The 14351-nt window shown below is 48.1% G+C and overlaps 1 protein-coding gene across 3 annotated transcripts in view; it reads right to left on the reverse strand.

The window, feature by feature from the left end:
• Positions 1 to 825: 825 nt before the first annotated feature.
• The window catches only part of LOC8030489 (golgin subfamily A member 3), a 44717-nt gene continuing 31191 nt past the window's right edge, over positions 826 to 14351 (reverse strand). For all 3 annotated transcript variants that reach the window (XM_029970380.4, XM_040210233.3, XM_042290646.1), the window contains 8 exons: positions 13031 to 13347; positions 10807 to 11021; positions 9262 to 9540; positions 8127 to 8243; positions 6990 to 7115; positions 6148 to 6275; positions 4295 to 4392; positions 826 to 3411 (listed from right to left, as the gene is read on the reverse strand). In XM_029970380.4, the coding sequence (XP_029826240.2) occupies positions 3398 to 3411; positions 4295 to 4392; positions 6148 to 6275; positions 6990 to 7115; positions 8127 to 8243; positions 9262 to 9540; positions 10807 to 11021; positions 13031 to 13347 (1294 nt within the window). In that variant the 3' untranslated portion in view covers positions 826 to 3397. The remainder of the gene's footprint in view (positions 3412 to 4294; positions 4393 to 6147; positions 6276 to 6989; positions 7116 to 8126; positions 8244 to 9261; positions 9541 to 10806; positions 11022 to 13030; positions 13348 to 14351) is intronic.

A 14351-nucleotide genomic window follows, 5' to 3' on the forward strand; every position in this document is an offset into this window, starting at 1 on the left:
TCAGTAAACAGAAGGCCGCCATTAGTATAGCACATACCGTACTTACTCACACAATGAACGCACTCGCGTAATGAACGCACCCCCAAGTCGGCTCTCAAAATTTCGATTTTTTTTTTCACTCGCGCAATAAACGCACCCCCAACTCGAATGTCAAAATTCTGACCCCCTCCCCCCACGCGCGCGAAATGAACGCACTTTTCTGTTTTGGTGCAGCGAGGTCGCGAATGCATGGACAGCGTGGGCGAACAAAATGCCTTGCAAAAGGCGTTCAAAAAATTCGCAAAGATCCAACGGAAGCAAGGAAAAAAAATGGAGAGGAGCTTTTTTTTTTTTTTTTTTGCACAGCGCAGTTCGGTTACGGGGGTCGTGCGTCACGCGCAAGGAGATAAGAAAGATAAGCGGAGAGCCCTCGCCTAAGCAAACAAAACAGCTTGCGAAAGGCGGTAAAAAAAAGACCAAAAAATTAACAAAAAAGAAAAGTTTTTTTTTTTTTTTTTTTGCACAGCTTAGCTTGGTTACGGGCTCGGGCGCCGCGCGCAAAGAGATAAGAAGTTGCTTCGATTTTTCAGGATAAAAAGTTCGTTCATTATGCGAGTAAATACAGTAAATACGGACGCAAAAATTTTACTTCGCGTAATGAACGCCCCCCTGAACTTTGCATCGATTTTTCGAAAAAAAAAGTGCGTTCATTCTGCGAGTAAATACGTACACCATTTTTCAGATGATGATAGTGATCAAAGTGGCCAGACTGAATTGCGGAAAGGGGCTATTGCTCCAGAAAGAGCAATGCTCAAGCAGTCGTGAAACGAGGTACACAAGTGCATGCACCGAGAAAAACAAACAAGTTTTAATCATCAAGAGGACACAAGAAGCTCAAACCCAACTTCCAAGATGGTCCCAAAAGAACTAGCGAAGAAACCGCACGACACACCTAAACATCTATGCAGGAAGAGACGAATATTGCACTCTGAAAAGCAAACCCATTTGGCCACCGCAGTAAGAGCGCGACACAGAGTCACAGAGATTCAATACGGCCATGCACGCAGACGGAAAGGTTTGCCCACCAATCTCTACATCGTCCTCTGGGAGGAGGGTTCAGAGGGGACAGGAGGAAGCCACTGAAGTCGCCATGTTACCAGTACCAGTCTATACAATAGTGAACAATACGACTGACAACACTCCAATTCCCTTTTGCTATGACTGCAGTGTCCACAATCCCTACGATCTCTCAATTTCTCAGAGTGAAGAGGCTGGAAGCTAAACTTCCGAGTTCCAGTCCCAGTTTGGATCAGATCAACTGGCTGTTCCCTCTCATACATCTCATGACTGTACTAACTGCACACTGCAACGTATGGCTTGCCCCAATGGTCCCCAGATGGCATCACGACTGCACGGCGTAACAAGCCGCACTTTGGTGCTGGTAACGCAAAGATAACGCAGCTTCATCTCGGCAACAGTGCACGGCACTTGAGGTCCAGAAGACATAAGTAGAAGTCGGTGGGCCTGCCTCTCAATATGGCCACTCACTTTGCACATAAATCCCAACACGGATTCACCTAAATGTTCCAGCCAAGGCACTTTGCAGTCGAAAGCTTCCCTCGCACGCCGCTCTTCTATGCACGGCGGCATTCGTAAATCACAGGGTTCAATGGCGTTGTACGCCCACACAGTGTGTTGTCTAGGCATTGCTACAGCTCCGTCTACGGTCTACCTGCTCACCCTTTCCTAGCAACTCCACTACCTTATCGAGGAACTAGATACTCCAGTGAAACGTCCCACAGTAAAACACCACCGGAAAATCGAGATGCAAAAAGTAATAGACACTGCTCCTGAAAACGGTGATGTGACTCAACTGCTTTCAAGAAATGTTAGCAAACAATCAAGGGCCAGCATAATATGACTACAGCACGAGACACTTTCCATTTTATATACCTAGAAGCACTGGTGTACCATATGTCATATGTCAGAAGAACTCCATTCACCTAGCACGGCTAAAAAGACTACCATAAGTGTCATAGTGAGGGAGCCTCAATGGATTCCTTCACGAGAGTAAACTTCGATTCATGCGGAACTTAAAATCCTAATTATCTGTTTTTCGAAAAAGGAAAAAAATTATCCAACACTGACTAAAGTTTTATGCAGAAGTAACAATCAGGTAGAAAGTAAACAACTTCCCGTTTGCAACTTATCACTCCAAATACAAATATAGTAGTATAAGGTTAGGGCTCTCAGGCATTTGACCAAGATAGTAAGTTAATGCTGACCTAAAAGCAAAGATTATTTATGACGCTTGGCTATCGTGTGTACAGGAATGACAAAACATCAACCGTTTTTTTAGTAGTAGGCAAAATGTGAGAAATCGGCAGTCGGGCGTTCGCGCTAACGTTGTCTCATTGCATACCTGATTGAAACGAGTAAGGAAACAACCAACATTTCTATGTATCTGAAAGCTAACTGATATGTATCCTTTGGCCCCAGCATACTTTCAAAGCCAGGTGCAGCTGGGGTTCAGGTATGCAAGTCATTCCTCAACAACCGCAGTGAAACAACTGACTTGAGCAAACTCACCATTTGCATGATTTTAGACTAACTTTTCCAAAAATCCTCCCCAGGCATGTCTCCTACATTCAATGTAACACTCAAACCACAACCACCGTTTCAAGCAGAGTGGCAGTGCAACTCGCTTTGGCTTTATCGCTTCTGCTGGTAAAGCGTGCTGCTTGAGATGAGAGTGCACACCGGTACGGCAAAAAGAAGTGCACTTTTTTGTATGTCTGCACAGACCTGCAAACCTTTCCTAATTTACTGTACAAGAAAACTGACATTTTCTCAAATCCAGTAGTGGTCCTCTAAGATGCAGTCTCTCACTAACTTCCTTAGCAAATTCCCCACTCGGAAGGCTCTTTTACGACGGAGGACCTGGTCAAGAATCTCCTGCTGCATAAAGCATCCAACTTGACTGCAGTAGGACCTTTAGTTTTGGCTACCCCAGTTTCTGAAGAACAAAGCCCACTAGTTCCGACACTACTTCAACAACCCCACCTTGCAAAGGGACGACAACGCTCCAACGGCAACAAAACGCTCGCCCCCAATGGCATTTCTTTGGCCCCCACAACAGTGCCAGTGGGCTCAGCACCGAGACAAAGCTTCAACACCGCTGTTCGCACAAGTTGCACTGAGACAGAGTTTATACACGCCTTTCACCAAACACTTGTCGTAGAAAAAGGGGGATACAATAATCTTCGGGGAAACAACCCGCAGACCTGTCGCCGGCATCGCTGTGTTGGAAACCGGTGTCAACTCCGAAGGCGGTTTGAATTCTTTGGCATGTTCTGGCGTGGAAGACTGCGGCTAGGCCACCCGGATGTCTTGGTTACGAGGATGAAGGATGCGCGCTTCAATTGACGAGTTCTGTAGAGGGGAGGGAAATAAAAGAAACTTCCGTTGGCTGACACCCGGTGCCAGGAAACATCTTGTAACCACCTGTGACTGATAAAACACCCCCCCCCCCCCCCCCTCTAAAAAGAAATGTGCACACCGATCACCCCAGGTGTGTCACGTGTGTCCATACGATGGACGAGGTTTAGCTTGCACGGTAAGCAAACCTCGTTTCACCCGTGCTTCACGGAGGAAAATTACTAGCTGTCTGTTCAGCATGCCTCCTGCTCAACTGCACAAGATACATGCAGAAAACATTATATCTTTTTGCTTGTTACAAATTTTTGTAAGGTTAGACATTGGAGCGTTGCCCATTTCGCTTTTTCTTGTCAATTTCGGTGATGAGAGAATGGATATTATGTTATCTAATGACCAAGATGACAACTTTTTGATTCCAAAGTCAGAATTTTCTGCTTCATTGTATAGCCATGAAAAACAACACACAAAAGCCCAAATCCCAAAACAAGTGGAAAACATCCAACCTGTCTTTCTTACCTCAATACAGTCGAATCTAATTTATTCAAACTCGAGGGGGACCGAAAATTTGTTTGAATGAAGAAAAGTTTGAATTACCGGGACTTTCCTCTCCTAGAGACGCATAGGATGGGACCTGCATGTTAGTTTGAATTATCCACAAGTTTGAGTTAACAAGACTTGACTGTATAAAAATGGGGCCAGTATGTTTAAACACTACTTAAATTTTGATGATATAAAACTTGGGAAACTAAAAAGATTTTTTGAGCAGTACAACTGTTGGAAGCTAGAAGGGCTGCTGCCACGGCAATTTCTAGGCCACTCGAGAACAGACCTAGACTGCCGCGAGCAAAGCGAGATTCCAAACAGTCGGTAGTTGTACCTGTCTTGGGCAGTTCCACGTTTTGCTTGATCTGGCTGTGCAGAGTGCTGAGCTCCTGTTTGAGTGAGTCCAGGCATACCTGGAGCGTGCCCAGTGGCCTGTGCAACAGAAGGAGGGCACACTTTCAGAATGCGCAACAATTCCTTTGCAGACTGAAAGTGTTACTCTCACTGACAGCGACCTGTTCACACACTTGCGTATGCTTAGGACCGAGTTCCTACAATCCCTTACGACGGGAGAACACGCTGGCATGCTGACGCCATCTATGAGGTGACCCTGGAACTGCATACTACTAGAGCAAAGGTTTTGCTGTACTTGTGCAATCGAAAGTACATACTGTTGAGACCGGTTATAACGAAGTCAATGTGAATCCGAAATCACTTCAATATATCTGCTTTTTCGTTATAACCTACTTCGGTAAAGAAGTGCAAAAGGGAATGGGAAATCGTGATCGCTTCGCTGTAGCCGCTATTTCGCTATTACCGACTTCGTTATAACCGGTCTCGACAGTACTACCTGTGAGAAATGGTCACTAACAACATTGTCAAATATTTTTAAAGAAGTGAAAAAAAAAAGAAGGAATACATGTAAAGGTAGATGAAGGCACAGCACAAAGTATACCTGGTAAACTTGGTACTTCAAGTATGCACTAAAGCAAAAGTCCAGTGACTGTGAAATGTGCGACAGGCAAACTATTTCGGACGGAGCATACTTTCAAGGTACAAGTACTTCAACAATGCAAACATTCCTGGTTTCGTTCCATTTCTGCTAATCATATTTTAGGGGCGAAGCTCCTTAGGGTCTAGCCTTGTTCGTCCGGCGTCCGTGCTCACATCACCTGCCATCCCCTCTGTCTTCTTAAAAAAAGAAAAAATGTTTGCGCGGTCGACAGGATTTGAACCTGTGCGGGGAGACCCCAATGGATTTCTAGTCCAACACCTTAACCACTCGGCTACGACTGCGGGATGAGTAGGAGGCTCGGAGATGTGGTAGTAACTCAAGAGCTGGGGATGTCATGAATGAAACGTTGCATGTGGCCGCTCAACGTCTATACAGGAGAGGGCGCTGCGGTCAAATGCGTATATAATCGCATTAAACTTTGCATGCATAGGCTCAACGTGTATAGACGAGAGGGCGCTGCGGTCAAATGCTCAACTGCGTACATAACCACGATCCATACCACACATTCTCTTTCTGACATGGACCGTTGACTTAAGCGGTGGTGGTGCGTTCCCACAGCTTGAAGAAACACTGGCTCTGCATTTCACCGACCATAAAGCAGTAATAATGAAGTCGAAACGCAACCCGGAACTCAGCACTACGTATGAGCAATAAAAAAAAATCAGCACCATCAGCACTACCTATTCACCACGTGGAGATGCGGTCTTTTTAATGAAATAAAAATTGACTGCATTACTTAATAAAAATAAAATGTTTTGGTTTCAGAAATAGAAGCTTGCGATAAGTCACTCAAGCGGATTCGTCGGTGGTTTCAACCAATGAACAGATTCAATTTAAAAAATGAACTTTGAATATATAGGTACCTCTAGAGTCACGTACCAGTACCCAAAACACACTCAAAGTGCTACTTAAAACAGTTTCCAATGCTGCAAGTTGACAATCAACATTATCTAGAGTTTCTGCATGACATGTATAAGCATCTGAAACTTGGACACAAAACTTTACTGACTGCAGGTTACAGGAATAACAGTTTTCCTATTACATTAAAATCTGAAAATGATTAAAAAAAGACAGGGTTACAAGTGTAGCAGTCCTCCCATTAGAAGGTCGACCAGGCTGGACCTTCTAAACTATAAAGCCAGAAAGTGTAGAAGGAACATGCTTGAGCGCACCTGCTGGTAGGAAGTGCCGAGCACTGTTGCAGCAAGTCTGCAATGTAGGAGTCGTCGTAATCCGCAGGTGGAATGGGCAGAACAAATTCTGTCGTTTCTGCCACTTCCATCAGCTGCTTCTGGAGTTCCTGGAATGCGCAAGCCATTTTTGGAAACCACAATACATGCATGTACAACTGCTCAGGAAGCATCCCCCTACTATAAGAAAAGCAAAAACAATCTGTTTTGCAGGTTGCTCCTATTCCAAGACGGCACATTCTTTTTTTCTGTGCTTAACACAAAGCTGAATCTTTCATAGGCAACCAACAATGCAGTTTGGCACTACACGCTGCGCCATCTAGTGGGTGAAAAATAAAACACTGGGTAGGCCAGGACGACCCGGGTCGCGGGGACTGCGGGCAGGCGCGTTTAGAAACTATGTGTGAATGTGGCCTTTCGGATCGGCGTGAGCCTTTTTGGGAACCTTTTTTCGTAAAAGTAAGTCCCAGCTTCACGTCTCTATGACCTCACCGAGTTAGTGACATCTCGCCTACTCCTAGAGTTACCCCCAAAAATAAACGTCGCTACTGCTGCGTGAAAGAGTGCCACATACACGCGAAGGTGACTCAAGCGTCAAACTTCACCGCTTCCCTTCAAGATCTTGGAAAACAACACGTTGACAGTGGTGGGAAAAGATATTTGCAGGTTTGGAAAGTGGTTTTACCTACAAACTCGGTTTGCAGACTACCCAGCCTTCCAAGGGAGTTTGAGAGTTTAAGGAAACCCTCAATTCTTAGGAGCCTAGTTCGAGCGCCCGTGCGTCGGCCTTCGGTATCCGTGCGACACATCAAAGCGGCCCGTACCTTGCACTGGTCGACCCTGGAGCGCAGGACGTTCTTAAGCTCCTGGACCTTGGCCTGCAGGGTAAACTTGTCCTTGCGGACTGCCATCAGCTCGGACGACAGGCCCGCCAACTGGTGCTGGGAACCCTGCGGACGAGATGTCCCGCCACCACCACCGAGGTTAGCGGGCCCCCCCTTCTTCGAAAACACCCTTGTACCCCTTGAGACAGACAAGGGTTGGAAATAATCGCTTCCAAATGCGATTCAAAGTTAGGCAAACCTGAAAAAGATTCCATCCTTCAAACACAAATTTAGCCCTCTTCAGCAACGAGAAATTGTAAATCATGCCGCTTCCTTTCTGCAAGTTTGACTTTTAAACCTGCACACCTAACCGCATTGCAACATGCACGGGAACACCATGCAGTGCCTGTGCAACACCATTCCAAGAATTTTCAATGTTATAGTAGTAGTAGCCACGCAACAGGTTTCGTTTAGTATTTCAGCTGGGTTCAGACCAGCTTTCGAGCAGTCCAAAAAAGATTGACTGTTTTGAATCAATCAGTCACACGATGAACGGGCAAAACCTGTCTTAGTTTATGTGACGTTACTCTTCGTAAACTACCCGCTCACAAGGCTAGAAACTCAAAACAACCTTGTCTCTTTCCATAAAAAAGTGTAGCTATTAAGAGCAAAAAGCGCTACAAGTAGAATGATGACAGCTAAGGATAATATTGTCTACTAGGTCATTACTGAACGGAACAAGCTATTATCTTTTATAATAATAATAATAATGGTTTTATTTAACATGCAAGTATGGTGGAAGCCGAGGATAAAAAGCTGCCCAAGCAGCTTGAACGACCACCCTTTTTCTCTAGTGGCAACCTTTTTGCTTTGAGGGCAGCTCTAGTTCCTACTACAGTATTAAGTTCATCCACTATGATTTTATGTTTTTCAAGTTGTATTTCACACAAACCGCACCCCCCGCTTCACCTCGACAGAAGGCCCCGAATGCGCCTTTTAGGGTGCAAGTAAATTACGCAGATTACTGTTGAAGTTCCTCAAAAGACAGGAACGTTGGGCTAGCGGCACTCAAGAAGCCATAGAACGACTCCAGAGCAGAGGAGGTGTTGAAGTGCCCCTTGGCACGGCCGTCCGTACCTCCAGCTGCTTGCGCAGGCCCCCCAGCTCTGTTTGGTGGGTGGCTTCGGCCAGACGGGCGTGCTCTTTCAGGGCAGCCACCTCCTGGGACTTCTCCTTCACGTTCCAACTCAGGAGCTGCAGAAAGAAGCACCTTAGAGTTGGCAACTATGGCCATCCAGAGGTTTGCACCAGTATGGCGTCTGGAACGAGTCTACGACCGGCGCGTTTATTGCGTCCAAAAAAAGTGGTCCCTCAACTTCTGCCTGAAGACATCGTAAAAGTTTCATGCTGCCGCCAGCAGCAATCTTTGTGTTATCGCAGCAGCGATGGTGGGTGTGGAAGACATTTGTTCTGCTGCAGGTTGCTTACCGGTGTGGCAGTCCACGGAAGCTTCGGCAGCTGAAAGTTGGAATGCCGTGACGACAGCGACACTCGCGTTCGGTTGTGCTACTCGCAGCTTCTCGTTAGCATTTCTATGACCAACCTCCAGGACCGCGACATCTGACACCGTGACAATCCGGCTTCTTCGACGTCACTTGTTGCCACTTTGGGACCACTTTCGATGCATGGGCGGAACGGGACGCTAACCACACCGTTCAGAGACGCATTCTGGGAATCGTAACACTAGAATAACCCGAGAGCTACGCTCCGAGTACCACACTAAAATGGTACACTGTCCGACGACGTTGACAAGACTGTCGCTCATTCATTTGCGTCGCGTGACATTCGTTCATGCACGCCGCTTTGATGCGGGGGCTGGTAACCGAGTGTGTTTATGGACTGCAGAGTGCATGGAGCCAAAGCTCGGGGTGCGGAACTCAGGGATGCTGGGTTTAATCCCCACCCTTCTCGATCTGGAACAAAATCGTACTAACCTTGAGCCTTGGTGCTAAACTGGTTACATTTGTCATCTAGAGCAGAGATGCCAGATGCCCACTGGGGCTGACTAATTTTTCGGTGCACAAACATACACACGACACAATGGACCATTTTAGGAAATCACTGTCTCAGAAGGTTCACGTATGAAGATACAAGAATTGCTGCTGTTCCAAAGTGCGACTCAACAGGGACCATAGCGAGACCGTCTCGCTCCGTTGCAGGCTCTTTCGGTGAGCCAAGGAGCGGCAAACGAGGCCACTTCAACGCTCCCCACCTTCATCTGCTGCTCGAGGGCAGGGTCCCTCTCCTGGGAGCCCCTCAGACGGGCCTCCAGCTCCTGTCGGGCCCCCTGGGCCGCCTTCAGGTCCCCGCGGAGCCCTTCCAGCCGCCCCTGAGTCTCCGACAGTTCCTGCTCCAGGGCCTGGTTGCGCTCCAGCAGGGCCTGGCACTCCGTGCGGCGGGCGTCCGCGGACTGGCTCGCCGAGGTCAGGCCCTCCTTGAGCGTCGACAGTTGGCGCCGCAGCTGTCCGCTCAGACGCTTCTCCTCGAAGATCTGTGCCAAGTGACACGCCACAACCAATTGCAGCATAACACAGTATAGTATAGCCCAGGGGTAGCCAAACTGCGGCTCGCGAGCCGCATGCGGGTCTTCGCTGGTCCAAGTGCAGCTTGCGGATCCCTTGTAAGGGATCCGCGAGTCGCACAAAAGTCTGAACAAAAGTTAAGTTTGCTCCCCCCCCTCCCCCGTGGCTCTTAGAAGTTCCGTGGTTTTGTTTGCGACTCTTAGGCCAGGCCAGCCTGACCACCCCTGGTATAGCCTAGCCTAATCTAATCTAATCTAACCTAACCTAACCTAACAAAACGTAGCCTAACCTGGCCTGACCTAACCTGATTTGATTTTCACCTGACCCCAGCCTAAACTTTCCTCAGTGAGGTCAACTCCAATCAAAGAAACAATGAAGTCCCCCCTCCCCCAAAAAGTTTACTGAAGTGTCTAAATAGGGTATTCTAATAGGACATGCCTAAATAGGACATTTCAAAATCGCTCTCCAAAGTAAGCTTTAAAAAAAAAATGTATAGTGCAATACATAATGTGTTGAGACACATCTTGAGTTAGGAGCGATTCCAAAATGTGCTTGTATTCAGAGATGTCGACCCCGAAATAGGAGCATATTTCTCAATCAGCTGGATCCAGCCGGACCGTCTCATTTCCAGCTGGATTCAGCTGGGACCAGCTCCATAATCCAGCTGCAGGTGGACTGACTTTCACCTGGGACTCTAACATTACGTGCAAATTGTTGCATTCTTTTTGGAGAAAGTTTATTCTGCGACTTACATGTTGTATCCAGGCATTTAGAAATGTTTTATACGACTTCAGTGTCCCTTTGACTAGAGCTGACCTCCTTGAGGAAAGTGCCACGTTCCAAATGTCACTCAAATATATCCCGGCTACTGCAACGGGTCATGTCACGTGACGAATCAGAGAGAGCGATGCTAGATGCGGGTATGTACTATTCAAATGCCAAGGTAAGCCTAGAGCGAGATTGAGCAAATTTTTTAAATGCAGCCCCAGTGTAAGCTACAGCCACGGTGTCTGGAACCAAACGGCAGCGAGGAGTTGGGACACCGTGGTATCGGCGACACTTGTGTACACTCATCATTTTCACCAGAACTGCTAAGCCCAACCGCCAGGATGAAAACATCCAAGAGCACGACGCTCTGGCTTTTGCGACGCCGTTTGTTGCCACTTTAAGACCACCTTCGACGCGCAGGTGGAACAGGACGCGCAATGCACCGGTCCCAACGGTGGCTCGCCCACCTTCTGGCGCAGGTCTTTGCTCAGGGCCTGCTCCTTGGCCAACTCGCGGCGGACGTCTGAGGACTCGGACGAGTGGCGGGCCTCGCTCCGCGCTGTCTGCTCCTGGAGCTCTTCCAGCCGACACTGCAGCTCCGTGGAGGCCGCCACCTGCTCCGCCAACTGCCGTTCCAACTGCTCCACACAGTTGCGGAGCTCCTCTTGCGCTCGCAAGGATCCTAAGGAGCGTCGGTCGGTCCATGTCAGAGCGATACAAACGTACCTTTACCCGAAATCTACTACTGTGGAGGAGAAAAGAGCACAGCTCAAAAATTTAACCTCCAGATAAAGTCCACAGTCGGACTTCTTCGCCGCTACGAAGAAGGTGTCCACTGTGTGGAGGCCTAGTATGATTTACGACTAGGTCACTCTACAGTTTGTCCGTGACGATGAAACAGAATGCTTCACAATATTGTTGAAGATTTGACTAATCGAAAAAAAAAGCAAGAGATCAAAACAAGGCGCCAGCCCCGTGCAACATGAACATGACACGACGACACCTCGCACACCGGGTGACACAGCCAGCGCAGACGCGACTCCGACATTTCTTGCATTTTACGCCGAAACGGTACAGGCAGGCATCAAAATTCACCACTCAGGTTAGCACCCTAACTGAGGACCTTCCGGCACTTATATAAGTTTTGATGACAGCCCTTCGATACCGAGGGAAAAAACAGAAAAATCCGACGACAACTTGTTTGCACTAACGGCGTCGTGGAGTGCGCATGCGCGTGCAGGCCGTCTGTCTCACGGGAGACCGAGAGGCTAGCCTAGACAATCTCCCGCGCACACTGAGATGTTTGCATCGCATCGACTTCACAAAAAAAGATGAGCCGTTTACAACTCCCTGTAACACCGAATTAGAGCGCAGCTCTTGAGGAAGAGGGGGGGAAGGTACAGAGAGGGGGCTATGCCCCTACTCTTTTCCTGCTCGCCTCCCATTTAGAAAAAAATTTTCCTCTAAATTTAGCGGTGAAAATTTTCCGCAAAATTTAGAGGGGAAAGTTTCCCGCTAAATTTAGCGGGAAACTTTTTCCGCTAAATTTTGCGGTGAAAATTGTCCACTAAATTTAGCGGTAAGAATTTCCCGCTAAATTTTGCGGGAAAAATTTTCCGCTAAATGTAGTGGGGAAAAGTTTCCGCTCACTGTAGAGGGAAACTTTTTCTGCTAAATCTAGCGGAGAACTTAACTGATAACTGATGGGTAACTGATTGGAATAGCCTTTCTGAAAGTGTCGTTATGCAGCCATCATTATCTTTATTTGAATCCCTTCTAAATTAGTTTTGTCCCTCTGAAAAATATTTGTTCGTTTGTTTCTGCGACTTGTTTGCTATTTTGTATGCCTGCATGTCTTGTCAATCAAGTGTATACCCACCTGCTAAAATCCCTTTCAGGGGTTGCAGTATCAATAAATAAATAATAAAATAAATAAACTTTCCCCGCTAAATATAGCGGAGAAAATTTCCGCTAGATTTAGCGGCGGGAATTTTCCGCTAGATTTAGCGGGGAAAATTTCCCACTAAATCTAGCGGGGAAATTTTTCCGCTAAATTTAATGGGGAAAACTTTCCACTAGATTTAGTGGGGAACATTTTCCGCTAGATTTAGCGGGGAAAATTACCCATCATGCGCCGCGCGCGCAATTACGCCGACGGCGACGCCGACACTGCTCAAGCCGGAAACAGCCGCTTAATGGCTGCGCTCTAAAAGCAAACTACGCCGATGTGCAGATAACCTAGGACACCGTAAGAAGACTGCAGAGCCACAGGTAGTCTAAAGCCTGGTTCACACATGCGACCGCTTGGGACCGTGTCCCTTAAAACCTCTTACAACCGGAGGACACACTGGCACCACCTATCGAGTGGAACGCTTAGCATTTCCGCATATTTCCTATTTTTGACGCACGTTTCTCTTTTGGCTCGAAAAACTTCCGACAATGTTATAAACGACCATTTCCCTTAGACGTACGTTTGATCTCACAAATACCGCCAAGACATACCTCTCGTGAAAAGCAGTTCCAGAGCCACCTCACAGATGGCACCGCGTGTCAGTGTGTTCTCTCGTCGTAAGAGATCGCAAGAACTCGGCCCTAAGCAGACGCAAGTGCGTGAACGGGCCTTCAGAGGCTCCCTCCCAGATCTGGCACAAGAGCCGCGACTTCGTCCTGACGTCTCAATTCGACCCTCACCAGCCAGCTTTCCCTGCTCCTTTTCGAGCTGCAAAAGAAGGTGCTGCCTCTCCTCTTGGGCGTCTCCGTTTTCCGCGCCCCGTTCGACCGAGGCGACTTCGGCCGAAGCCCGCCCAACGGCTTCCTCAGCGACGGCTGTGCCGTCAGGGGATGCGGGCGTCTCCGCCGCCACTGTGCTTGGCTCGTTGCCGTCTTCCTCCGCTCCGTCGACGCGGTGCTGCGACTGCTGCAGCTGCATCAGCTTCAGCTCCTTCATCTTCTCCCTGAGCTTGCGCGTCAGCAGTCGGATGTTGGACTTGTACATGCGCTCCTGCTCCCTGCGGTTCAAACGTTGGACCGAAATTGGCCCAGAAGCCAGCACGTTGCCACTAGTACGATGCCTGGAACGCGCCTCCGACGGGTGTGCCTAGCATCCTACTCCACCCATGCATCGAGACTGGCTCCGAAGTACAGGCCTACTAATAATAAGCAGGTATATGCCACGCATGAAACATTAGTGAAATGTATGAGCCAAGCTTAAGCATCCGTAAAAAATGTTGTCTATCATGAACTGTTTGGACAGCACGTGACACATCAAAACAAAACTAAGTTTGTTCATTCAACAAAAAAAGTTGTCTATTGAGGACTATGAGCCCCGTTGAGAGGGCTTCTTGCCGAGCACCGGTGCACTGTGGAGAAGCAGCACCCACGGAAGCGAAGTCCGTGGGTGTTACTAGAGCCGTATATGGGGAGAGTTTGGTCAGTCTATGATCTCGCCGCCGTAACGCTCTCCTCCTAAGTGAGCCAATCAGCACGCGGCGTAGAGCGACAGGCATGAGCGCATGCGCGTGAACTCCCGGCTGCTCCCACCTGAGTGGGGAGGGCTGCCATCTTCAATCATTCTCCCGGCGGAATGCGTGGAATCGGCATCTAAATCTCGATTATTACCTTTTACATCGCTGGCTCTGGCAAGAAAATGATATTCTGTTATTCCTCGGTGGGTTAAAAAGCTAATAAATGAAGATTTTTTGGCGTATGGCCACAAACTTTGATTCAGGCGAAAAAGAAGTCGGCCCGTAGCAGACGACGCGTAGTCTCAGCAGTGCTCTTCTCCGACAGCGTTGCTCAAAAATGGCGGTCGTCTCCTCTTTGCTCCCTTCTTTCTCTCTCGCTCCTTCGGCGCTCTCCTCCCTTTCATTTACTTTTCTCCTCTCCGGCGCCTTCGTCGCCACACCCACTGGCCAAACTCTCCCAATATACGGCTCTGGGTGTTACTTCTCCGCACTGCACTGGTGCTCGGAAAGAAGCGCGCTAAACAGGGCCGCGAAACAACGGGAAAACG

This window comes from Ixodes scapularis, unplaced genomic scaffold, assembly GCF_016920785.2.
Source record: "Ixodes scapularis isolate PalLabHiFi unplaced genomic scaffold, ASM1692078v2 PGA_scaffold1__304_contigs__length_218370807, whole genome shotgun sequence".
In the NCBI taxonomy this organism is placed as follows: Eukaryota; Metazoa; Arthropoda; class Arachnida; order Ixodida; family Ixodidae; genus Ixodes; species Ixodes scapularis.